At 32.4% G+C, this 10,078-nt stretch overlaps 1 protein-coding gene and 1 pseudogene across 1 annotated transcript; one reads left to right on the plus strand and one right to left on the minus strand.

Moving 5' to 3' along the window:
- Positions 1-1,952: 1,952 nt before the first annotated feature.
- On the minus strand, positions 1,953-2,618 carry LOC125828845 (uncharacterized). The gene has a single exon (XM_049508168.1). It carries the CDS (start codon positions 2,616-2,618, stop codon positions 1,953-1,955), a length of 666 nt encoding a protein of 221 aa, XP_049364125.1.
- A 5,775-nt stretch (positions 2,619-8,393) lies between these two features.
- LOC125828819 (uncharacterized) lies at positions 8,394-9,283 on the plus strand (annotated as a pseudogene).
- The last annotated feature ends 795 nt before the right edge of the window (positions 9,284-10,078 follow it).

A 10,078-nucleotide genomic window follows, 5' to 3' on the forward strand; every position in this document is an offset into this window, starting at 1 on the left:
CTCAAAAATGCACAAATATGCTTAGTCTAACATGATTTGCAAGTACAAGGTAAACAATCCTAAAAGCCCCACCCCCCAACTAGCAAGTTATCATACCAATGCCCTCAATGAGCCAAGTCTAAGAGAAAGTAAGTTGTAGCCTACTTGAATGCCAAATGCGTGTGCACCAATCCACTAGACTAGAGCTTTCCTTCCTGAGAAGCTTGTGAAGGATACCACATTTTCAAAATGGTATCTAGGTTCCAAGACAAGAGCATTGATACCCATATTGCAATAATAAAGCTCGTGCTTTCTTCATTTGTTGTTGAACTTATCGTTATTACATCCTTCTCATAATTAATGAGCTACTTGTATTCATGTTATTTCACACATTTTTTATAAGTCTTGATTTGTTTGTTATAATGATGGTATATTAGTTCTTAGATGACATGGTTTCTATGGTTAAATATGTAGTTTCTAAAAATAAATTTCTTGTTAAATAAGTGGTTTCAAACAAACACTTATTTTTTCCCTTATTTACTTGTTTTGTTTTGGTAAGAAAATCTAAGAAGGCGTTTGACCATAGGACTTAGGAACCCACTTTCAAGTTTTGATTTGAAATAAATCTTGATTTTTGAAATTTTAATCACAAATTCTTCAAAATGTAGGATTTCAAATTCTTTTAAATGTAAAACTTGACCCATACATTTATATATTGCACAAAAAAATATCAAAAGGCCCACCATCGTAAGCATTGGTTACATTTTACTTTACTTGTTTAGTTGTATACTTTTCTTGATCGGCTTATAATATTGAGTATCACTACACAATACTCACTCCTACTTTTTGTACCCTTTTAGTGCGAATCCCAGTTCAAATTGCATGTCTAAATAATTTCATTACGAAGATTTTAAATAATAATATGTTATCTAGTGTAAATTCTATCTATTCAAGGAATCATTTCACATATATATATAAAAAAAAAACCTAATCCCGCCTACGTGGCGCCAGCACAAACCAAGATTCTCTTTTAATTTATTTATTTTCAAAACTAGCCTTCCGCTCCCCTAAGAAACCTTCACAGCCGTCACCACCATCTTACAAATTAAGCCTCCACCAAATCTTCCATATGTATAAATATTAGCCCTCCTTTTAGCTTACTTAAGCAACTGATTGCCAGATAGGAATATTGGGTCAAACTTAATCCTATGTATACTTGCATTGTTGCAAGCATTAGTCTACCATTTCTCGATAATCTTAAGACCTTTGGTGATTTGATTTAATCATTTTGTCTAGGGGTGGTACAATAAAGATTTAATGTTAGTGTCATTTATTAGAGCTTTGAATTAATATCTGCAGTACACGTTGTTGGATTTTAAGAGATATGAATGAAATATGAGAGTTGCGACTTTCATAGAAAGTTGTGACTTTTATGAAAAGTTGCGACTTTTATGAAGAGTTGCGACTTTTATGAAAAGTTGTGACTTTTATGAAAGGTTGTGACATTTCCGAAGAGTTGTAACTTTTCCAAAGAGTTGTAACCTTTCTGATAAGGCACAATAAATATTTGTTCACACTACCCTTTGTTGTCTATAAATAGATGGATTTCCTCTCATTTTAAAACAATAAAAATTCTGAACTTCTTCTTCTTCTTCTACACAATTGAATATTCGTGGACTTTTCTCTTGTTGAGTGGCTCACTGACACCATTATTTTTGTATCAATACACTGTTGAATATAATCATTCGATCCTGAGGGGATCTATTCCTTTAAACCTCGGATACTAGAGGAGAATAATTTCCTTAAGGGGATACTTTGCATTTAGTAGGCTCAATTTTTTTCTTTCTTTTTTTTTTTTGGTAAGTAAACATTTTATTTACCAAGTAAACTTTTACAAAACAGAAAGATTTAGCCGGCATGGACATAAACTCTATCCTTGCTATTCATATCAGTCACAATACATTTAACCACGCTTATGGATAATTGTTCAAATCATCTAATCTAGTGGCTACCTTGGCATATCTACTTCCTCTCCCATGTATTTCCTGGATGATGTGCTTCACCAGTATGCTTGATGTTGTCTTCTTCTGTTGAAATATCCTGGCATTACATTCCAGCCATATGCAATAGACTGTATTTTCCAGTGCCATCCTGTACACCATAGTTTTACCATTTTGTCCCTTCATACATTTGCTAGCCCATTGTATCTCTTCCATCCAGTTCTTGGTGTTTTTATTTATCCCTTTCCACTTCAATATACTAGTCCACACCTCTGCAGCATAGCTACATTTGAAAAATAAATGATCATGATCTTCATTCTCTTGTTGACATAAATGGCATGTTTGGATCTGAACTATTCCCCACTTAGCCAATCTATCTTTTGTAGCAAGCCTTCCCATCACCGCAAGATATAAAATGAATAACCACTTAGGAGATCCAACATTTTTCCACGCTAGTGATCTCCATCCGACCTTTTCCATTCTGCCTCTAATCTGCAAATACACTCTGCTCACATTGTATTTTTCCATACTTTCCATGTTTGCTTCAGTAAAGCTAGCCTCTTGCAAGTGTTTTACAGCCTTTAAAATCTTCTGTACCACCCAAGAAGCCTGCCCATCCTGTACATTCCATATGCCCATTTTCCCATAGTAAGTATGAATCCACACAACCCATAATTTATCTTTTTTCTGCATAAATTCCATAGCATCTTCCTATTTGCAGCCTTGTTCCACGTATAGATATCAAGAAAATTCATTCCCCCACATGTTTTGGGCCAACATAACTTGTCCCATGCAATTAATGCCTTCCTTGAGGTTTCAACATTTCCTGTCCACAAGAACCTTCTGCATATACTTTCCACTATCAAGATGATCTTCTTGGGCAGGGTAAAAATTTGGGACCAAAACATTATATTGCAAACAAAACACTTTTGATGAGTTGAGCTCTTCCAGCATATGATAGAAATTTTGTTGTCCAACTGGTTATTCTGTTAAGCATCCTGTCTAAGAGTGGCTTGATTGCGCTATGGAGATCCTTTTGGTACTCAATGGGACTCCAAGGTATCTAAAAGGTAATTCCCCTTTTACAAACTATAATTCCTTCAAGATTTCATCATGTTGTTGCTGCTTGACTCCTCCAAAATAGACCCTAATCTTATCTTCATTTGCAACCAAACCAGTTTTAATCTAGCAGTAATCACTTTGGAAGTGATTTTGTAAATTATTGAGCAGCATGATATGGGTCTATACTCACTTATCTTTGTTGGATTCTGGACCTTAGGAATGAGTGCGACATTTGTACAGCTTATTGCCTGATACATCATCCCTGTGTTAAAAAAAGTCTAGCATTGCATTTGTTATCTCTTCACCCACCACTTACGAAGCTTTCTTAAAGAACATTGCATTTAACCCATCCTTCTCTAGAGCTTTAAGATCACTTATCCCCTGTAAAGCTAATTTCACCTTCTCTCTTGTTACTGGGCTAGCTAGTTGAAGTTGTTGCTCTCTGTTCAGTGTTCCTCTCTTTTTCATTATGTTTATATCCACACTTGGTAAATTATAAGTGGTATGTCCTAGTAGTGCTTTATAGAATATAGTGGCCTTATTTTCAATCTCCTCGTGTAAGTGCACAATTATACCTGCAGCAATAGTAAGACTGGATATAGTATTCTGAGCCAATCTATTTTTCATGTGAACAAAAAAATATCATGTATTCGCATCTCCCAGCTTTATCCATTTCACCCTAGATTTTTGTCACATAGCCCCCTCTTCAATCATACTCCATTTCTCAAGTTGTTTTCTCATCTCTTTTTCTTGATCTCTGTTATCATGGAAAAGTTGAACTCTATTCCCCTTGCTTTTATTTTTACCCTAGTATGGATATATTGATCAGATCTATTCTCCATTACACACTCCACAAAATGAGGATTCCATAGTACCCGAATTCTCCCCTTATCAGAGTATTCATAATTCTCCTCACAATTCCATCCAGGTGCAATTTTATGAGTTACTTTTTTCTGCATTACTGCCTTTATTTTATGCTCCAATATAGCTATAATACTAACATTATTCTCCCTCATAAACAGCTTTAATTCCTTTTGTTTATGTGGTTTGTTTAACCCTCTAATATTCCAAGTTACTAATTGCATAACTGTATTTATTTATATCTTCTCCCACACCCTTCTTATGCTTCTACTTGCCACTTTCTTGACTTGTACTTCCCTGCTCACAGTTAAGAGTTTCAAAGCCATTCATCACCAACACAGGATATGTTTGTTGTTTACTTGGACTTCTGCCTGCTATTGCTGATATCTATTTCCAGGGCACATTCAATTGTTTTTCAACTTGATCTTTATCCCCTTGTTTCTCCTCTACGTTACCTCCATCAACCTTAGGCTGCCACTTACTTACTATCTTTAATGGAGCAGTTCTACCCCCTCCTTCACATGACATTTATGCCCTACCTGCATACATTCAGCACAATATTCTGGCACCCATTCATACTGCACTGCTTGTTCAAACATCCTACCATTTGGATCTTCAACCTTCAAATTTTTAGGCAACTCTCTAGCTACATCCATTTCAATAAGTACTTGAGCATATGATATACGATCTACCTTCATAGTACATTCATCAGCATATAGCGGTTCACCTAACCCACTACTTATCCTGCTCAAGGAGTCCATACTCCAGCAATTGAGAGGCAGGTTTGGGTATTTCACCCAAATTGGTACAGTCCTCTGTTGCTTTATCGATTTCCTCTTTCTTCAGCTTTATGACCTTCTCTCCATTCTTCATGACTGGATTCACATAGCTTAGGCTCATTCTTTTTGCAGACATCTGATTCGAGTTAAACAAATTTGCCTATTTCTTAGCTAGCTCGGCATTCATATCTAACTTCCTTTGAGCTTTTTTTCTTTCAATTTCATTCTATTGTTACAGATCCTAGTATATTTTTTAAAGTTATTAATTTTCGCTTATGTTATTATTGTTGTTTTTGAGTACATGATTTAAATTTTGTTTTTTATGTTTCTACAAATTTATTGTTATAAGTATTTGTTAGTACGGATTAAATGGAACACGTTATTTGAGTATTCACGCAAGTTTTCACTATTGAAATTATTGATGGTACAATAAAAAAATCCCTTAAAGATCTATATTAGCATATTTGAAGACAAACTAAAATTTGGTATGTCATTGTAAGGACATAACAACCTTAAAAACCTTATCGTACCTTGATGTGCAAAGTGAACCAGCAAAAGATGACAAGAATAATAAACTTTTGACATGGCTTCAAGGATGTTGTGTCGGATGACCTATAAAGGAATATGACTAGACTGGAGCCTCTTTTAATCCCAAAGACATAGATAACTATACAATAAACTAATTGTTCATATTCAATATGAAGTATGGATAGATTTTCAAATTTACTGCAGGTTGTAAATACTTTTCTTGAAGTAATAGATGTGTTTCTCGACACTGCGATTGGAATAGAAGTGTAGTTTCAAATTGAACTTCATCACTCTGATATGCTGATTTTTAAAAAGCACTCAAACAAACTGAATAGTTTTGTGGAATATTTTTTCCTTTCAAGTATATATGGTATGTTGAATTTATTTCCAATATGATACATTCTTCGTTTAATTTTCCATTTAAATAATTTCTTATGATATATTTAAATTAGAAACTTTAAAATGATATATGTAAAGGAAAAGGTGGGGTTGAACTTTTTACAAGTTCAAAATAGAATATTTGTTTACTTTTTACGGATGATGTTCATTTGATTCCCCAAAAATATCAAATAGTAACACTTCCTGGAAGCAAAAGGATAAATCATAAAAATATTAATGTTTGTTACTACGTAATCTTGTATATAAGATAATATAGTGTTTTAGTTTTAATGACTGATAAATTTAGTGATATTGAATTCTTGCGCAAGACGTGGGTAATTTTACTAGTTCTAATTATAATAAGAAATTCAAAATGTTTACCAAGATGGTATTTAAAAGAAAGATGAGAAGCTAAGGAAAAGAAATTATCAAGGAAAATTACCAAAAGTGTATATAGACCAAAATTAATTTATTAAATGTACTTATCCAAATTATAAGAAATTTAATTGGTAAGGGCTTAATTTTTACTAACCTCCCTCCCCATCATTAAAATATCAAAATAAATAATAAAAATTATACAAAGCACATAGTATAATAAACAAATTACTTCCTATCCCTACTCTTTCATAAATTACAAAATTCCCTTTATTTTATTGTCTTGTGGATTCTTTAATATGTGGGCGGATATTTTAATTTAGAAGTTGTAATTATCAGTTTAGTGCGTTAAAAAGGGGATTTTATCAGTTTAGTGTGTTAAATAAGGAATTTAAAAGAGAAATAGTAATTGACTACCACAATTCACGCATACGTTTCTTTCATCTACAAATCAGTCATTCATAAAATGATTACTGAACTAAAATTTCAAATTTCAAATTTTGAAATTCTCTCTTCCTGTTTTGCGAAAAGCTCTGGAAGGCTGGTTCAAAAAAATTTACAGCGCATTTTTTGGTGAAGGTTTGTAATGAATATTTTGATCTTGTTAAGGCATTCAGGAATATGGAAAAGTGATGTTAGATATGAGCGATATAGAAGTGATGGCATAGTGGTTGGGGAAAATATTGCGTTCGTTAATCTTAATTCAACAATTGCAACAGAATTGAATGTTGATGAATCAAAAAAATATGGAGATCAGAAACGTCGTAGAAGGTAATTCATCTCCATTGTGTATTCGGAATGATATGGGGTGAAATTGTACATAGAAGTGAAGAAACATGAGGTAGGATTCGGTATGTATCCACTATGCATTGATACATTGGATAAAAGTGATGAAGAGATACAAAATTTTGATGCAACATCAGGTGCAATTGTGTGTGTTGAAGGTGGAAAAAGGGACGCAAAGGCTTTATGCATTGTTGAATCGAACATTTGTGATTCCTATTATATACCAAAAATGGAGGTGGAAAATTATATATCATATACAAATGTTTCTAATGTGGAAGTGAAGCAATTGTACAAGGATAAGGAAACTCTATTGGTTGTAATGGAAAAATACAAATAAAGCATAGCTTCAATTTTAGAGTTATAAGATCTGATAGCAAAAGGTATGTGATACTTCAATCTTATAACATTCTTATTTTTTATAATTTATTTGCTATTATGTTGATCATGATACACAAATAAAATGTGTTACGTGCAATTGTAGGTGTTAGGTATCATGTTCATTTTGAGTTACTTCTAGTTGTTAATGTATTAATTAAGAAGGATAGGTGTGTGTATTGTGTTCATTGGATACAATAAAGTATCATGTGCATTTTGAGTTAGCTCTATTTATTAAAGTATCAATTAAGAATGATAAGTGAAATCAGGTTAATAAGTGAATTTTGAATTTGTTATCTGATTTGTATATCAACAATATAAACTGAGTCGTCATCAAACTGTGTGATATGTGTGCACATTACTATTTAACTAAAAGTATTTGTAATAATGTATGTTGTACTATTATTTTATTTTTAATATTATGAATTGATACATTAAACCTGATCAAATAACAAATATATATGGCATAATTGCATCTACGTATTAGTATGTTATTCAGATGATTGTTGTTGGAATTTCAAGGCATCTGTTAGGAAAAATACGGACATATTCAAAGTGAGATACTTCAATAGTGAACATACATGTTCATTGAGGGATAGGGTATGGAGTTGAAATTTCTTACCAACAAGCATGGCGTGCTAAAGAATGTGCATTGGAGATGATAAGGGATAAACCTGTAGATGGATATAAACAGATGCCAAAATACATATATATGTTGGAAACTTTGTATCCAAATTCATATATACGGATGCACAAGTCGAAAAATAATGAGTTTATGTATCTTTTCATATCATTAAGGCCAATGATCAGAGGGTTTGAGTTCTATAGGCCTGTTGTTGTTGATGCTTCACATCTTAGCGGAGCTTATCGAGGGACATTTGTATCGGCAAGTACACTCGATGGGGAAGGTATGTCATGTTGTTTATTAATTTAATTTTTTAAGATAGTAATATAACATCCTGCAACAATTATGTATAAGGAATCATAATGTTGTGTGTTTCAATGTTAAGGTTGTATATTGTTGTTAGCTTATGGAATTGTAGACACGGAAAATGATTATTCATGGACATGGTTCTTCCAACAGTTTAAAAATGTATTTGGTGATAGAGAACAAATGTGTGTTGTATCAGATAGAAATGAACGCATAATGAAGAGTGTAAGTATTGTTTATCCAAATGTTCCTCATTTTTCATGCATATGGCACCTCTGGAAAAATGTGTGTACATACTTCAGGAGAAGCAGATCCATACTAAGTGATCTGTTCTATTTAATGGCAAAGGCTTATCGGAAAGATGATTTTGAAAAATTAATGGCTAAAGTGGAAAAAGTAGATGGCAGAGTTAAGAAGTATCTTCAAGATGTTGGGTATGAAAGGTGGGCTAGATCTCATGCAACAGTGAACAGGGGGAGAATGATGACTTCAAACATAGCAGAATGTATCAATGATTGCCTTGTTGATGCACGACAATTACCTATTATAGGCTTTCTGGAAGAAGCTAGAATTTTATGTGGTACTTGGAATTGCAAAAATCGAGAAATAGCATCTTATACAAAGGAATCATTAGGGAGAAGATTTGAAGAAATATTGATTATAAACGCATCCAAATGTGCAAAAATGAAGGTACATATCTGTATTAGAAGTATTATGTTTCTAGCTTTACTTCTCATTATATTGTTATGTACACCAAATCAAAATTCGTTTAATGTGTCTTTAATTTTTAAACATTTGCAGGTTGTTGCATCTTCTAAATATATTTTTGCAGTGCATGAAGGTGGGATAAGATACATTGTTTGTCTTGAGAGGAAAACTTGTTCATGTGGTAGATTTCAACATGACGAGATACCTTGTGCGCACGCAATGGCTGTTTTGAAGAAGATGAATATTAAAGATGTACACCCCTACTGCTCTGATTACTATAAACATGATGCAATAACAAACACATATGCAGTTCCAATAGAACCAATGTCAAACAAAAGTGATTGGATAGCTCCGGAATGTGTTTTGGAAGAAGTCGTCTTGCCACCAAGATACAAAAAAATGCCTGGAAGGCCAAGAAAAATCCAGATGGAAAGATTACCACAAACACGAACTGTTGTGGACAATGTGGACAGGAAAGTCACAATAGAAGAACATGTACTTTTTTCCCGAAAGATTCTTGATGCTTGCTTTTTAGAAGTACTTTTATGTTGCATGTCTAATAATTCTCAAATTTGATACTTTATTAAGTACTTTTAGGTTACTATTTTATGATGCAATATATGAAAAATGTTATGTTTCGAATTCTGGCTATATTTTTTTATTGTGAATTTCTAATAAAGTTAGTTTGGTATGCATTGATGTGTCTGACACTTAATTGTTTGTAAATTTTGTATGGGATAGAATAATAGTATCAATAGTTGTGATGTGTGTCAAAGTTAAAAGAGATAACATATACAAAAGGTATCATTTGAAGCAATTTTATATCATATACATAATATCTTCTTCTAAATTATGTATCTACTAAAAATAGAGTACCGGAAGTTATATTTTTTACCAATATTATATGTCATATACATACAATTTTGATATTTGTGGACGCAATTGTGTTTCATGTACATAATAATTTTCTGAAAATTTAATATCAAATTAAAAAAAGTTAGAGTAATTTTAGAATCAATTTTGTGTATTTGATACTTAATATCTTTGTAACGATGTGTGCCAAAGTTAAAAGAGACAACATGTAAAAAAGGTATCATTTGAAGCAATGATATATCATATACATAATATCTTCTTATAAATTTTGTATCTTCTAATAATAGAGTATCGAAAGTTGTATTTTTTACCAATATTATATATCATATACATACAATTTTGATATATATGGACGCAATTGTGTTTCATGTACATAATAATTTTCTGAAAATTTAATATCAGCTTAAAAAAAGTTTGAGTAATTTTAGTATCAATTTTGTGTA

Source organism: Solanum verrucosum, unplaced genomic scaffold (assembly GCF_900185275.1).
Source record: "Solanum verrucosum unplaced genomic scaffold, falcon-dt-bn FXZP01000198.1, whole genome shotgun sequence".
In the NCBI taxonomy this organism is placed as follows: domain Eukaryota; kingdom Viridiplantae; phylum Streptophyta; class Magnoliopsida; order Solanales; family Solanaceae; genus Solanum; species Solanum verrucosum.